The following is a 17,962-nucleotide window of genomic DNA, read 5'->3' as shown; positions in this document are numbered from 1 at the left end:
GACTTCACCAGCGGAAAGAGCTCCAACAACTCCTAAGAGCGACACCACTTTCTGCTAGTCTTCCTGTGCCGAATTACGCACAATGGTGGGCTAAAACCTCCCTCTCGCTCTGCTTATCTGCTCCTAATTGGCTGCCAGTGGCAGGGCCTGGGGCCGAGCCAGACGGTTCCTGTCTCGGTGGCCAGATCGTTGGATGAGACTAAAGCCTTTGGGATTTAAATGTCACACTCATTTGCAGCCGGTCAAGGTAGCGTAACCTAGCGAATCAGTCCTCTGGTAGGTATAGTCCTTATTCAGCAGGAGGGGGTTTGCATAGGCGAAGATAGTAAAGGGTATACCTACAAACCTGTGCGGACAGAGAAGGACTGTGCAGGGATTTGACTCAACATATTGGCAAGGTGAACTGAAAAGGCTGTCACTTAGACTGTGGATGGGAAGAGGCCTGCGTTTGAGGGAGCGTTACAGTTTATCAGACACCCAAAGGTATCTTATTATGGATATAGATTTTGGTGAATGTGAAGCTAGGTATGGGCGATGTGTGTTCAATGTACACATGAAGTAAACGGAAAATGTAACATCACATTTGCTAGGGGTATTATTACGTGAACATAATACAGTACCAGCCAAAGGTTTGGACACTGGTACTGTACTCTTCTGTGAAAATCAAAATAATTGAGATTTATAATACTTTTTTTTTTTTATTTTTAGATGCTAATAATTACTGTATGTATGCTGATGTTTGAGCAAAGTTTCAATTAGATTTGGCTTGCCATAGGCATATGCACTTAAATGTATCCAAAAAAAATGGGCTTTGGGGCTAACCCTGTACATAAAATAAAAGCACTCTTAACTGTTACATCCCCCCTCCTGATCTAACAGCAGGGGTGATGGTAGGTATGGCTAAGATTTTATTAACTCCAAAACCATTGTAAATTCTACTTTTATGTATCTCTTTTATTGATTCACACTTCTACTATTTTAGGTGCTGTTTTATTATCTCTGAGTCAGTGTAGAAACAGAGACAAAAGGGCTTGAATGTGACTCAGATGTGCAAAAGCTCCACTGCCATGAGTTTGTGTTCATTTTTTTTGCAATGCACCAGTCAGAAAGCATGCAAGCAAAGAATCAGTCTTTAATATTGCAGTGGATTGGACAATTTGGTGCCAGTTCTCAACTGCAACTGCTTCTCAGTTCCCATGCCTAGGTGAGCGAGGTGTGGGTGAAGGTCACAGTCTCCAGTTGTAGACTAGGGATTTGCACACCAATGCCTAGTTTTGATTGATCCAATCTATGGCTTTCTTCTGGGACCTTCACAACTTCCAATGTGCATACATGGAAAGCTGGAGCAGCAGCAGGTGCCAGTGACAACAGATACGACTGAAACCCCATGAAGGGTGGGGATGGGTTGCAAAGCGGCTCGCAGATGTGCTGTAACTGCAGGCAGGCTGAAACAGCTTAAATAGTAAGATTTACCAGTTGAAAGTGTAGAAGGGTTTCAGCTGATGTGCGCTGGCACTGACACCATGGACTTCCTGGACTGTGCCTCATCTCGACTTGGCAGACTAACAATGTGCTCGATTAAAACACAATAAAGATATTCTATTTTCTGTTTGAGAAGGTAGGACTTCCAAAAGAGTTGTGAATAAAGCATGTGACTACTACTTCAATTTCTGCTACAGTCACACAACGCACCTGCAGCTACACTAATACATTAATTGTTAGGTGATTTATAACTTAAAGCAGCAGTTTCATTGAAGTTTTATTGTACCCCCTCCAAGTTAGAGAACTTACCAGTGTGGGAGCAGAAGCACAACTTTTGTTTTCTTGAGTTCAAGTGTGTGCAGATGTAGCAGATGAAAGAAGAACACACTCCTGCTTATTTATAGTCTCATGAGACATTAGAAAATGCTTCAGCTTTCTCTGAAGGCTTGTTTTGCAAGACAGTTGGTGCTGAATAGGCTATGGAACTTCATGAATGAGTGAACATATTATAAATATGAAAATAGAGCTAAAATATTTAGCTTAGACAGATTTCTACCTGTGGGAAGGAATTCATCTCCCACTTTGTGAAGTATACTCAAGACTTTTTGGTGTATGAACTTATTGTGAAGGTGGTACCAGTACCAGTAACTTATAAGCCATCTGTACCCTCAAAAAATAAATCTGATGACCAAAATGTAGCTTTAAAAAACGGCTAAGAGACCACACATACAAGAAAACAATCAGGATACCAAATTAGTTTTTTTCTTGATCTATTCCTCCTGCACTGCAGTTCATGCTGAAGCAGCCTTCTGCTTTAAGCCTTGGGGGTAATCCCTCACTGGCTTCCCACCTGCTGCTGCTTGTGGTCGATTGTTTTTCACACTTGCCTCTTACCTGTGTGATGTGCAGCCGTGTCTGCCCTGGTGACTGTACTGATGATGTGGAGGTCCTGGAACAGAGCAATCCCTCCTGATGCTCTGAAGTCAGAGGCTGGATGGCTCAGTCTCTCCACTCCGCTGATTGTGATCCTGGGCTCACTGGGCTGCAGCACCATGACCACTGCATCGATGTCTGGGATGGTGATACAAGTGTCTTCACCAAAACACCTGGACATAGAGAGGTGAAGAAAGGCAGGAGAGTGAGAGACACTGTGCAAACTCAAGCTGGCATTAGTCTAGTGTTTTACTGCATTGTTCTGTTTAGCCATAGTATGGAGATGCTGGTTTGTAACTCCAGTGAGAAGCAGATTTTTAAAATCTCAGACACATCCACATAGCTTGGACTAACCTCGGATGCAGTAAAAGGGACGACTCCACCCAAGATATAATATGGTGAGCACGGTTACTGAGATTTGCAGGCCAAATGATATGGGTTATATGCTACTGAGCATATGTCGTTTCTACAGCATTTTTAGTACCCTTTATTTAAAAGTTCTGCTTTAATTTTATTTAAATTTCTTATCACAACGAAAAAGTGTCTTAAGGCTTCTACAGGAGACAGTGGCGATGGCAGAGTACATAAGCATTTAATAGAACATAAGAAAGCAGGAAATATTGTACTATACCCATACCATAATAACTATAAGAGAGGAGCCACACATTCTGCAACCCACACGAGCTTTTGATCGCACCCTGAATATTTAACATGAGACTAATTTACACAGAACAATTCTCTTGTGAAATATTCTGTGTAAATTATCCATATTTTCTGGTGATTAAAAATGTGATGCTTGCTGGGTGAGACCATAAACTTTGATGATGATAATGATGACTGACGGGTACTGTCCTTCTCCTACAGCCTCATACAAGTGTGCAAACGCTAGTGGCTCAAATGCAAACTTTCTTTTGTATCAGAATAGTTCAGTGAAATTTTTTTTTTTTTGAAACATCTGCTGATTCTTCTCTCATTTTGGATAAACAGACAATTTTAATTGATTTTCAGAAGTTTCCAGAGTTTTGTGCATCGTGCCAGATGCTCCTGATTTGCCTAAAGTAGCCTAGACCTCAACTTTATGCTAATGAGGAGCAGCGCAATGCGACTATACCAGAATCTGCCAAATGGCTGATTTGACAAAGGGTGCATGAGAAATGTAGAAATGACAGATCCTGTGGGCATGTATCATGATAATCCATAGATGTTAAAGCTCTCCTTGAGCAGTGTGTGATTGTGTTGTCTGATGCCTCTTTTTTTTTTTTTTTTTTAATCTTTATGCATGTCCTAATTTCAGTCAACATGCCCAAATCCTGAGGAGTAGGTCATATAAGCCACATACCGTGTAAGGACTGTCTAGCTGATACACGGCACCAAAGCGTGACAGGAAAGTGCTTGAGAATGTTTTATGAAAAACTCTGGCCCTCGGACAAGCTGCCATACACCTATGCAGCATCAGAATGTAAAACTGTGGAACTTTACAGCAGCTAATAAAGCTGATCGACTGCATCGAGTCCTCTTAGCTGTGCTCAAACCACAGCTGTGAAGTCCAAATGCAGATCAGTGTGTGTAGTTATTCAGAGGGCAAAATGTTCTATCATGTCAGCGCTTAGGCAGCAGACACAGACCTGCAGCAGCGTGCCTGCTGCGTTTTCACTCGCGCATGTCTGCCTGTTGGCGTGTGATAGCATGCATTTAAATGCCCAGTGTCCACTGGCAACGTTAAATGCACAGAAGAGGATTTGGTGCTAGCTAGCTGCGAGCTCACAACACAGTCACGCAGAGAGAGAGTAACCCCGGCACACACACAGATCTGCCATATTCACCCACACATGTTCACACAAATGAGGGCAGACATCTGACGCACGGCCCTTCTATTGCTTTATTTGATAAACAGAGCAAAGTTTGCAAATCACGCGGAAAGCATGAGTTATTAAAATGAGAAAGGGCTGGGACGAGCTGAGGCTGTGCCGAGGTGGAGGACTGAGAATTGCGGGGGAAGGAGAGGTAGCATGAGCGCTGAAAGCTGAACAAACAAGCCAGATTTTTGTTTTTACATTTCACCGAAGGCCTTTCAAGCACATAAACATCTGTCAGTGGGAGGGACATCACTGCCTTGTCTCCCTACTGTGGCTCTGTAACCAGCTATGATAATTCATAACTTCTCTTCTCCCAGATTGGAAGCCTGGGCTTTAAGATTTCAGCTGTTGTGCAGCCTCTATTTTCTCACCTACATTGTCATGTAAATGATGCTGCAATGCATGAATGTATTTGATGAATCTATATATGTTTTCCCATCTATAGCTAGATGGGTTAGCATTTTTGTGATTAGCATTAGAAAAGAAAGCTGAAAGGAAAGGGCCAAAGGTCAAAGAAAAGTATTTAAAAAGTGAAAAAGTTTTCTTTAAAGTATTTGCTAGAATAATGCCATACATCAGCTCGTTGATGTAAAAAAAATGCCCTTTAAGGGTGTGCATGACAGGGACGTTGTGCAGAGTTAATGATTAATTTCAGCGTGGCTTTAAAAGTAGCGTAGCATCACTTTTTTTTTAATGAACATGAAATGGCTGAGTGAATATCCTACATGCATGCTCTTCTAAACATCAACATCAGGGTCAGTCGATTGAACGAATGTATCAAAATAAATTATAATTTACACTCTGAGATGAAACAAAAAGTTATCGTTCCTAATGTTGTGACATTAATATTAATGAAAATGCCCACTGGTAGCTGTGTAACCGTAGTTACTGATCTTTAATTATTTCTAACTATTTAGTTATTTAATTTATTTAAGTTCCTTAACAAGTTGAGCAATTCTATTTTATGACTTTGCAGAACTGAATTTATTACACCATTAACTCATTTCATTAATAGATAGAGCATTTTATAATATATGTATATGATAATAGATGTAAAATTTAAGTTAATTTTTTATAATTCCCTTGTCTAGAGTAATTTAAGGTCATAAATACTATTGCTTTCACCCACTACAAAGAGAGTCTGGAGACAGGGTTACACAGTTTAAAAAATATAGATATATAGATTTTAAAATAAATATGCCAAAGTCTGATACACCTGCACCACAGAAGCAAAATGAGAGGTGTAATCTCTATAAAGAAAATTTACACATAAATATGACAAATCTGAAACTGAGAGACAATTTTCAGTGCTGGAAGATTTCTGGTCTCTTTGGAGTTTGAGTTGTATCGCAGTTTGCAGGCTTCAGTCAGATGCAGGCAAACTGGGCAGGAAAATATGATATGAAATACTTAACTTTTGTTACAGCATTTGAAATGATGACAAAATAATAAATAAAGTAGACTGGGATTACATTTGGCAAAATGCATTCTAGAAAAATCTGCTGTTAAGTCGATTTAGTTTTTTATTAGTTGTTTCTGTTTCTTCTCCACGTGCAAACAATGACTGGTGCATGGAACAGGAAGTCTTGGTCCAAATATCCACTGGCTACAAATGAAAGTGTTCTCTTTCCCGTCACCCCTGTAATCGGCTGCAGTAGACGGTCTGCTCCTCCCTGAGGTTTTTTTCCAGGTTAAAGGAAGTTCTTCATTCCCACCATTGCCTAGCACTTGCTCAGAGGGGACTGTCTGATTATTGGGGTTATCTCTCCAATATGTGTGTGTGTGTGTTAATTAGTTGTATAACTCTAGAAATTAACTAAATTTAATAGAGCTGAAATAAACTCAGATGTGATTTTCTAAATTTTATTCATCACAAATATTATTAATAAAAATTGTCAAAATGACCAGAAACAGCATGAGCACCACTATTAGCTGACACCTTTTTGAATAGTCAGGCACACTGTGTTCTGGTCTTTGGGTATTGCAAAATTATAGGGATACATTTATGCTATCACATTTACTTTCTTGGTACAAAAGACTAAAACAAAAGGAAAAAAAAAACAAAAGAAAAAAATTAACTCTTAAACTTAGCCCAACAGCAGGAGAAAAACCTAACTGCAGTCTCTAATCCTCTGTAGTCAGAGGTCTGAGGCCACAGTTTGCGAGAAAAACAGGTTTCGGGGCATCGTGTAATCTCTCCCTTTATTTCCTATGGCTATGGCTGGTGGTGTGTGTCTGTGTGCCTGTTTGCAGTTTGGGCACCAAGCCATTGTTGTGAGCAGTATGAGATACAAACCCAGTGATGCGGGAAGTCAGCTGCTGTGTGGGCCTGCAACATAAAAAAAAAAGGAAACTGGAGCCATGCCAACTTAATTATAAAGAAATATGACAAGGGAGCTTAAAAGGACTGTTGCAAAGATTAGCACTGGATACTTTTATTTGCAAGATGCTCGCAGTAATTGCAGTTATTAGGTGTCAGCACAAAAACAAATTTAAATGCATTGGGTGGAATTAATTATTATCTCTGTTTATTATGTGAAGAGTGATACTTTCTGCATCAGTCAAAAGGCCAGTTTGTTCCAACGCTCGCGGACACGTTGTGGCAGCTGGCCATGTTTCAAACTCCCAGTGTAACCAAGTCTGTGAAATCACCCATGTTATCAAGTAGGCTGTACACAAGGATTTACTGCTGGAAACTCTTGCAATGGCTTGCAAAGAGACTTATAGCCACAGGCTGACCATTAAGTAGTCTAAGAGAAAAACTGAGGTCAGTCAATATCAGCTGAGAACTAAAGGTGATGAGCAAAGGCCACCTTACATTTCTTATGTAGTCAATAGAGGTGTTTTTCTATAAGAAGAAATGAAGTCTATATGGAGCCAACTTTAAACAAGCATGTTTTACTTAGCAAATCAGAAATATAATGCAGAAAACACCTTATAGAATATTAAACTAAATCTTCACCTGACTATGTATCGTTACCCCCCTTGTACCCCAAAACTTCTACAATCTGTACACATAAATACACTCACCAGCCACTTTATTAGATAACACTGCTAGTTTTCCAAACATCCCAATTTTATTTTGGATGCTTACATTATTTTACTTTGCATACAGAAACAAAATTATTGGTCTTCCTTTCTGGAGGTAGCTCTTCACCAGGAACGACGCATGTTTTGGGTCACTGTTGTGTTGGAGGACTGAGTGACAACCCAGACCCAGTTGTGCTGCTGACTGCTTGAGGTTTTCTTTCAGACTCTTCACACATCCATCTTTCTTCATGATTTCTTCCACCCTGACAATATTCCCAGTTCAAGATGCACTGAAGCATCCCCACAGGATAATATTCCTACCACTGTGTTTTGCTGTGGGGACGGGTGTTCTTTGGTTTGTATGCCTCTCACTTCTTTCTCCAAACATAAGCAGGTTATCTATGGCCAAAGAGCTCATCTCATCTGACCAAAGGATGCACTTCCAGTATGCATAATCTTTCTCCAGATTTCCTTAGCATACTTCAGTCTGGCTTGAAGAAGTGTCTTCCAGAGAAATTAAGTTTTTCTTGCAGTCCATTCCTGTGCAGATTTCTAGTGATTGTCTTCTTCGAGACTATAATTCCTGGCTATGTCATTAGCTAGTGTCTCGGCAGTTGTTCTGGGGTCTCTCACAAGTTTTCTTTCCAGTCTTTGAAATCTTTTGCTTCCTGCCTCTGCCAGGCTTATTTTGTACTGTGTGGCTCTCTTTGAATTTCTTGAGACACGTCTCACTCCAGTTCTTGAAAGTTGGAAACACTGTGATAACTTTGTACATCCATCTCCTGCGTTGTGAGCATCAAAAATTCTTTTTGTCAAGTTTAAACTGATTTCTTTTGTTTTTGGCACAATGCTTTCCTCAAGTGACAGCTCAAACCCTTGCTGAAGTTTTGATACTGTGTGTAAATTGGAAGCTAACCCTCAGTTTTAACTTTTTTTTTTTTTTTGTTTGTTTTACAAGCTTTGAGCATTACAGAGTTAAAGCACATCATTGCACAGCAGTGGTTTGTGCTGATGTTTAAAACATCAGTTGGTCAGGGGGCTAGCAATACTGACTGTGGTAAGGTTTGTTTTTCAGAAATAATTCTGTTATTGTGTGCAAACAGAAATAATATATGCTTTCTAAAGAAAACTCATATGTTATGTTGAAAATCTCTTGCTCTGTTAAAAAAAATCACTTGAAAAAATTTGAAAAAAAAAACTTTAAATTTCATAGGGGGCTAATAATTTCATCCTCATCCTCAACAAGGTGCTGGTCACATTCCTCAGAGATTTTGGTCCATATTAACATGATAGCATCACACAGTTGTGACAGATTTGTCATGTGAACATAAATGACCAAATCTCCTGTTCACCCACATCCCAAAGGTGCTCTATTAGATTGAGACCTGCTGACTGTGGAGGCCATTTGAGTACAGTGAACTCACTGCCATGTTCAAGAAACCTGTTCAAGATGATCTGAGCTTTGTGACACAGTGTGTTATCCTCAGAAGACGGACACACTACGGTCTTAGAGGGATAGACATAGCTGCAGTATTCAGGTAGGCTGCAGTATTGAAATGATTCTTAGAAGGTACTAAAGGGCCCAAAGCGTGCCAAGAAAATAGCCCTCATACAATTACACCAGCAGCAGCAGCAGCAGGATGGATCCATGTGTCCATGTTGTTTATGCCAAATTCTGACCTAATGTTGCAGCAGAAATTGAGACTTTTCAGACCAGGTAAAGTTTGTCCAGTCTTCTATTGTCCAGTTTTGGTGAGCCCATGTGAATCGTAGCCTCAGGTTCCTGTTTTTAGCTGACAGGAGTGGCACCCACACAATTAGTTGCTGCCATGTGATTGGCTGATTAGATATTTGTGTTAAGGAACAGTCAAACAGGTGCACCTAATAAAGTGGCCAATGTGTGTCTTGTGCAGGAGCAGACCTCTCTGAAAGACAGCAGATTACACATTAAATATATATCAGCTGAAGAAATCCACGTCTGCCTCTGACCCTGGATGAGCCAGGAAGACAACGATTGGACAGCAGTGGGAAAAACAGAAGGTTGAACATTTAATTTGTTTTGTTTGGTCTGACTCCTCTGGGTGCTGAGTAAAAACTGTAGCCCTGGCTAGGAATGTGTCAGCCCACAGACTTAAAACCGATCACTGGGGGACACTCGTCCACAGATATCTGATTAAAAAGACTCTGTTTGCAGCAAAGCTACAACTACCTTACAGCTGGATTAGTGAACCTTTCTTTGCAAGACTGTTTCACGGGTGAAAAATCTGAAGCGCTCTTATGAAATGGGTTATAAATAATTACAGACATGATTTTCATTCTACAGCTTGTTTACTAAATCACTCGTTTTGACTTTTGGTTTGAAAGCTGTTATATAAACATGGCATAGTGCTTTTCATACCACTATGTAATGCCTATTAAATTTTATGGAATATAAAATTTTAAATAATCAGCTGTTACTGGCCACCTTATCATTATTTCTAATTATAGCTTCACGAGCTTATTAGCACCACTACGTTAGTCAGTTTCTTCTAGAAAAAAAATCTTCACACTTTATTATCAAACTGCTCATAAATAAATATATACACACACAGACACACAGAGAGCCTCTTTTGTGACAGAAAAGCATAAAGATGAAAGTCAGCACATGCAGTAGTAAAACATTGGATCTAGCTCATATATAATTGGAATGACGCTGCAATAAATGCCAGTAATTACCAGATTCTGACATTTAAATCCATCAGCATTTGATTTAGACTCCCACACAGATCTACAGCAAGTAATGTAAGACTAACAACCTGATAGGCATCGCTGCTGCAGTAGTAGTTAATATATAGGAATAACATGACAAAAAAGACAGGATACTGTTACGCCCTTCTGCAGCTCCTACTCTGCTAGTAGTTTGCAGACAAACGTGAAAAACTGCAGGCAACCACGGCAATCTGTTAGCAACCAAAGCAAAGCAATTCAATTTTATTTATATAGCCTCAAATTACAACAAGCAGTTGTCTCGAGGTGTTTTATATTGTAAAGTAAATACAATAATTACAGAGAAAACCCAACAGTCAAAATGACCCCCTATGAGCAGCACTTGGCGACAGTGGGAAGGAAAAACTCCCTTTTAACAGGAAGAAACCTCCAGCAGAGCCAGGCTCAGGGAGGGGCAGTCATCTGCTGCGACCGGTTGGGGGAGAGTCACTAGAGGGTTTTTGGTGCAGAATCTTCTTTAAATCCAATTTCACCCAGCAAGAGCCACCAGGAATCCTCCAGGAATCCCTGCCAACCAGTCTGGGAATACAAATTTTTCCCTAGAAACCAGTAGTTGTATCACACCCAATATGGTGGACAACTTACCAGCAAAGTGTGCATGATGTCATGTAAAAAAGCTCAATACTACTGACCTATCGATTTTAACTTGTTTTTATAAACTCTGATGTCCATGTCCTGTGTTGTGGCTTATGAGCCAGACTGTATAATAGCCTGTGAGAGGCAGTTTCACAAGCTCTAATGGAAATCATTCCCCTGTTCAATCATTTTCATTCCCTTATGTAATAGACACTTACCTTCTGTTGTATTAGGTACACCTGCAAAACCTAGTTCTATCCAATACAACAGCTCTGCCAGCATCTACGTTTTCCAATTTTACTGTCCACAGACACTACAAACTTCTCTAATCTTACAAATTGTTTAAGCAATATTACAAAATGGACGTCTGCTGATTTTTAAAAAAAATTAAAACCTGATAAAACCAAAATACTTATCATTGCTCCTGATAAACTGTAGCCTATCATTCAGTCCTCCAGTGGTCTTGCTAATTAATGTTAAATCAGTCAGGAACCTGGGTATGCCATTCAATATGAGCCTTACGTTTGAGAAATATCCAAACCAGGTTTTTCAGTCCTGCTACCACCATTTGAGGAACATTGCCAGGGTACGATCAATACGGAGTTTCAGCAATACTGGAATGATCATTCATGCTGTAGTGGTCTTTTAATAGGTATAAATCAAGAATCAATTTATAAGACTTCAAATTGTTCAAAATGCAGCAGCAAGACATCTTATAAGTACTAAGAAAAGTGTACATATTACAGTAGTTTAATGGCTCTACATTGGCTTCTCATTTATATTGATTTTAAAATTTTATGTCTCACATTTAAAGCCCCCTCATGGCTCAAGAATACATATTGGAACTGCTGTCTCTGTACCAACCAGAGAGCAGCCCGAGCTTCTCAGGGAGGAACGTGGCTGTTCCAGCTACAAAACACTGCCAAGCGTTTGCTGTTTGGGCTCCTTGTTGTGAAACCACCTGCCTGAGGACCTTCATCAACTTATATATAATTCATAAAGACATTATATGGGGCATTTTATAATACACTTTATTATAGCTTATTTTAAACTTATTCTTAACTATTGAGCCCCACAGTTTCTTTACTCAGCTTTTACACTGATAAACCAACAGTTTTTAAAGTTTACACTTTAATCTGCTCACTGCCTTTTCTCCCTTGCTTTTCAAACACTGGTGCTGCAAGGACTATACAAGTAAACTTTAATATTATCATTTTTTTTTTTTTTGGTGGTGTACTGGATTGCATTACATTTATAACATCATATATAGCACAACATTATTTATCCACACATCACCACAGACATGTAAAATGACACATACTCCTTCTCCCTAGGATATATTGCAGATATTTTTCCATTTCAAAAGTTTTACTTCCAGACATGCAGTGTCTCCTATTTCACCGAGTTATGTTCACTGGAGGCTTTAAATTTCCACATCACCCTCATTTACGTTGCACACCGGACTACGACCGACTATGAAACGAGCTGCGTCACATCAAATTGTGCACAGCGAAGCTCAAGCAAGCAAGTGCGGCAACGTTTGTCGGAACAGGTATTTTCACTAGTTTTAGCAGGAAAGGCACAAGTGTCGTTTCGGGGGCGCGCGTTCAGGGTCCCGGTGCTGTGTATTTTGTCTCACTGGCAAAGCCTTGTGAGGTACCTTAATGAACCGGAGCCACTGTTAATGTCATTAGTCACACCTGGACTTCGATCACACACGCAGGTGTTTTCTCTCTGCCTGATTAGATCCGTTACTAGCAGCGCATCTCCAATCACATTTAACTCGCAGAGCCGGCTGAAAACACCTGTTCACGTCTCCATTTTCGGGTTTTTGAGCTATGAGAAGTTTTTGAGAATGTAATGAGAAATAATTTAGTGTCGATACCATGTTTAGAGTTTTACGGATTATGCAGCATATAGAATATTTTTGTATGTTTAGTCCACCCCCACCCTCAAAATGTCTGAATAGCTCTCTATCACATAAAGAAGAAATATGAGAGGGGAACCCACAAGCCTTGTTGTTAAAATTAGCATTGTTTGCCTAATTATTTTCTCCATGCCTGCAGTAATTTGGGATGTTAGGCGTCTGCAAGGAAAAAGGTTTAATTGTGTAGCCAGGAAATGTTTAGCATCTCTCCTGTCTGCAGCAGTGAGGGAAGTTTGCTCAGCTGCTGATGCTTTATTGCGTGATTTTCAGACTCTCAGTGTAACTAACAGAGTTGAAAGGCAAGTTTTTTTTTTGTTTTTTTTTCCTGGAGTCCATCCGGATGTTTAAATACACCCCATCCCTAAACATCCTTTTGAGTGGACCCCATTTTTACACATTAACCACACATATCCTCAAGTAGTGTTTTATACTGTTTCTGTATCTCTCTCACACACACACACACACACACACACACACACACACACACACACACACACACACACACACACACACACACAGCAACTTGCAGACTAGTCAGCAGTCTGTGGAAAAACTTCATTTAAACAACATTTAGCAATGATGCAAGCTTAGCCCTCATTAGCATAATGTATTCCTTGATAATCGGTGTGCCTCCAGCTACGACTTTGCTTCATCCCCAGCAGCCTGTGCAGCACGCACACACCAACATGTGCACGCTCTTCTGAGGTGTTAGTGGAAGTTCTCAGGCCTGCTGCTGTGCATCGAACCCATCGGGAGGGCGGAGAGTGAAACCCCAGGGCTGTGCTGCAGGGGTCTACATATATTTAAAACAATCATGAATTTTAATGGTAACCCACCAAGGGAGGCTGTTTTACCAGCCAGCCTCTCTTCTCTCTCCCTTGCACACTCTCTCTCTCACACACACACACACACACACACACACACACACACACACACACACACACACACACACACACACACACACACACACCCTCTCTTTTTGCATCTCTCTTTCCCTCGTTCCTCTGGCAAAATCCAGGCAGAATTATTAATACATGACATGAAAATGTAAAAACCAGCCCCCGGTGGCGACAGTGAACCGAAAATGGTGTATTAAAGGAAAGGGGAAGTGACAGCAGAGGAAACGAGAAACAGAGAGGAGGGGTGGGGATCAATGTGTGGAAAGGGAATTATATATCAGTCAGGGTGTGATGTCTGCCGTGTTGTTTTAACAAAAGTGTCGAGGTGGGATAACATCTTAAAGAACAGCTACGGAGAAGTGGAGACGGTATTTGAACACTAAAGGAAACAAATGTAGTCGTGTAGAAAGAGAAAAGAGACCAGGCAGACTCAAGTAAAGATAAAGGAGAAAAACAAGAGTAAGAACAAGATAAACAAGGTGGTGTACTTACTGGACTGCAGTGGAGATGTGCAGGCGTCGGATACCTGGTGTGGGAAACTGACGAGAGTTTATGTAGGAAACTTTCCTCACAGCGGCGTTCATGTTCTCCAAGTCCTCTCCCTCCATTACGAGGATGGATTGAGCTGGGTTAAAGTGGAACTAGGGAGAGAGAAAACACAGATGTTAGATGAAGAGCGAGAACTGACAGAGTACATGATAAAATGTTCGTGGGAACAGTGCCATTTAAAACTGAAATCAGTCAGCTCTAATTGAGACGCTGTAGATTAGTCTGTGCATAGGAAAGCTGACAAAGTGAAAGCGTGGAGGGCATGGACAGATTAACCTGTTGGAGAGTGGGTGGGTGGGTGGGTGGGTGTTACATATTCCACTCTCTGTGCAAAATGTACAGTTTAAATTCTTCATGACCCACGATCTGCTGTGTGGTAATGTGATTAAACTCCAACGATTTCAAGTCGTGGCCTTAAGATCAAATAATTAAATGGAATCTTTAGCATATGGATAATTCAGGGGTAGGTGTGACTTAGAAGGAAAGAAAACCTTATCCAATAATCAGAGACGGGTGATTCAATATCCGGCTCCTCAAGTCTGCATGTCTGCCCAAGATAATGAACGCTCAAAAACTGTCCCCATTTGTCAGCTCTGTTCATTGTGTGTGTCTATACAAAAAGGGCAACATGTTTGTGTCTGTCACTGGGTGAATGTGACTTATACTTTGAGTAGAAAAGACTAGAAAAGCACTATATGAATGCAGTAATATACCATTACCAAAACCTATTCGTATTCATAGGTTTACTTTATTTAGCTTCTTGGGCGCAGTGCCCCCAAGCTGTAACACCTGCAGTTTTATCAGCGTGTGAACACATAAGCAAACATTCACCAGTTTATTTCCAACAGATATAGAAACACTTTATCATCATATACACAGATCAGGCATCACTGAGAGGTGACGTGAATAACACTAATTATCTCTTCATCACGGCACCTGTTAGTGAGTGGGATATATTAGGGAGCGAGTGAACATTTTGTCCTCCAAGTTAATGTTTTAGAAGCAGGAAAAATGTTCAAGCGTAAGGATTTGAGGAGTCTGACGAGGCCCAAATTGTGACGGCTCCAAAACTGCAGCTCTTGAACAACTCTTGAGCAGCAAAAGGGGAATGGACACAATATTAGGCAAGTGGTCCTAATGTTATGCCTGATTAGTGTACATGTATGTCCACAGAGACAAATGTCCTGTAATCACTTACTTTTACTATCTGGAGTACAGTGTTTGATATCTGTTTAATCTGTGATGCAAAGAAACAGCAAGTGTTCATTGCATTGTCACGCTGCTAGTGAAGCCTTGCTTTTTAGTAATGCAGCTTTATTGTGACATACATTATATTTAATAACAAAAAGCAAACATGAGTTTGAGGTCAAGATATAAAAACTGAGTAACGTCAGCAGTGGTGCTGCAAATGCTAAACGATCACCACCTTTCTCCTTGTTTCCAGGCAGTCTTTGTGTTCTACAGGATTCGCTTTATAGTGGTACACACATTAACTTGCAGAGACTTGAGACTTGTGCGCATCAGGTAATCCATCAACGTGAACATCAGGGCTGTGCTGCTTTACCATGCAACGGCATAAAACAAACAGATCCGATGTTCACTGTGATGGATCACCTGTTTCAAGGTAGTTTCAGGCTTCTGCTTTCATATTATACTGAAATAAATGAAAACCAGTGGCATGCTAGAAGACATAACTAAAAATGGTAGTATGATGATAGTGGGAATATGCATGTACTGAGGCTAGTAAACAGCCTAAACATGGACAAGCTATTTGAGTTAAGGGACTAGAAAATAGTGGGCTCACAGGGATGGTTTGACAGAGGGGTGTGCTCTCCTGCAGGGTTTGATGGTAGCAATTTGAAGCCTTCTTGCTTCAAAAAGGGTTTAGTGTTCTTCTGCCAGAACTGCAATGAGAAGCTCCCATTTTCTAAAACTGGGTGTCAGCAGCAGGGTGACGTTACTCCTCCACTCCGTGGGGCTCTCTGTACAGTCCCTTTCCCTGTCATTTTCCCTATTCACACATCTTTCTGTCTCCTCTCATCTTCTGTTCTCTGTCACTATACTTGGTGTCTATCTGCCTCCCTGCCTCTTAGTCTCCTCTGATTGTACTGTGCCAGACATCCGCCTACCTGGCTAAGCTTCCTCTGGACTTACAGGAGCTGGATGAGTGTGTGGCTGAGAAGAAAATTAAATGGCTCTCAAAAAATAAACTGCACTGGCCCTAGAGAGGCTCTCTTCTTCTCTCGCATATCCTCCACTTCATCCCACCTTGCCTTTTCAAAAGGCTGGCAAGCATCTCTCTGCTGCACCATGGTGCAAGGATCTCTATGGAAGGATGTGGAGTTTGGTGAAGAGGGGAAAACTGAAGAGGGAAACAGTAAAAAGGAGCCGAGGGCAAGAGGGTGCATAGGGGTGATGGCTGCGACCAAATAAATGGAATTTAAAGAAATTGTTTACAGTTTCTGAAACATATTTATGATGGACATAAAAGGAGATGAAAGGAGATTACTGTTACCACACTTATGCATGGTAGTAGTGGTTGTATTAGCTGTATGAAAACTGGAAATCTAGGACACAGCTAGCCAGACTTTGTTTGAAGGAAAACATTTGCATATTCCTGCGATCACACGTACGGATCAACAAATTATAGTGTTTGGTTTGTGTATAAATTGAAGTAAATTGATGTACAGTAGGGTGTTTGTTTGGGGACTGTCTTTTAGGCTGACTCTTCTGAAGTTTCTCTATTTCTTCATGTCTTCATATTAAGACTTTTTTTCTGGCTGCTTAGGAACAGCAAAATAAATAAATAAATAAAGCAAACATAACATTTACATTTTATCACCTTAATACAGCAAATTGTTAGCCAACATGCTGCCAACCTGCTAATACATATCTAACACTTTCACCATAAAATTACACAATGGGCAAAAATATTGGGCCACATTTACCGTGCAGGAGCTTCTGCAGGAAAGCCATGCCATGAAGCTCCCAGCACACAGTTTTTGTGCTAATGTTGATGTCTGAGGAGGTTTGGCGCTCTGCAGTTATTGAGTCAGCAGACTGTTGGTGACTTTTAAACACTGTGCCCCTCAGCACTATATGACCCTGCTCTGTAATGTTATGTGGTCTGTCACTTCATGGCTGAGATGCTTTGCAGTAATACCGCTCACAGCTGATCGAGGAATATTTAGGAGGGAAGGAATTTCATGAACTGACTTGTTGCAGCAGTGTTGCAACACTTGAATTCAGTGAGGCCTTTAGAATGACCCACTCATTCACAAATGTTTGTAAAGGCAGACTGCGTGGCCAGGTGCTTGATTTTACACACCTGTGGCAAAAATACCTGAATTCAAAGATTAAGAGGTGTGGCCCAACACTCTTCTCCATATTGTGTAGTGTATGTTTCAGGTTATGCTTGTGGCCACTTTGTAAATAAAATCTCAATATTTACTTTATTATACAAATATATTTACTTTATTATACAAATATTTACAAATTTTTTTGCTTTATTTCTGGTTCCTGTTATCTCTTGATAGCAATATCAGGTTCCTTAGCAAATGCTTTGCTCCATTTACTCACCAGCGTCTGTCTGATAGTTAAGGTATTGGTTAGTGGGCTTTTAGAGCTTTTTTTTCTCCCTATGAAAATAGCCAGCTGCTCTGGCCAAAAACACTACAGTATGAGTGGTAAGAGTCAACCAAAGCAATAAAGGTGCAGGTCGGACAGCTAAACAATGAGTGAAAGTAAGGGCTATGAATTAGTTTGGCTTTTTTCCCCTGATTGCAGCGTATCTCTTCTGGTAGAACAGTTATACTCATCACTTTATTGGAGTTGAAAGCATTTTGATGGTTTTTGACTCTTAGCGATCCTTCTGTTCTTGTTTGTTTTTTGGGAACTGAAGGAGCATTTGGTATCTCTTAACATCCATTCTCTTCACTGAACAG

The 17,962-nt window shown here is 40.5% G+C and overlaps 1 protein-coding gene across 1 annotated transcript in view; it reads right to left on the bottom strand.

Moving 5' to 3' along the window:
- Positions 1–17,962, bottom strand: part of LOC115791027 (calsyntenin-2) — a 324,417-nt gene that overhangs the window by 21,581 nt on the left and 284,874 nt on the right. Inside the window, exons 11-12 of the mRNA XM_030745109.1 lie at positions 13,962–14,110; positions 2,377–2,588 (exon numbers count right to left, since the gene is read on the bottom strand). Of these exons, the coding sequence (XP_030600969.1) occupies positions 2,377–2,588; positions 13,962–14,110 (361 nt within the window). The remainder of the gene's footprint in view (positions 1–2,376; positions 2,589–13,961; positions 14,111–17,962) is intronic.

This window comes from Archocentrus centrarchus, chromosome 13 (assembly GCF_007364275.1).
Source record: "Archocentrus centrarchus isolate MPI-CPG fArcCen1 chromosome 13, fArcCen1, whole genome shotgun sequence".
Lineage (NCBI taxonomy): Eukaryota > Metazoa > Chordata > Actinopteri > Cichliformes > Cichlidae > Archocentrus > Archocentrus centrarchus.
This window is presented reverse-complemented; position numbering and strand designations above follow the sequence as displayed.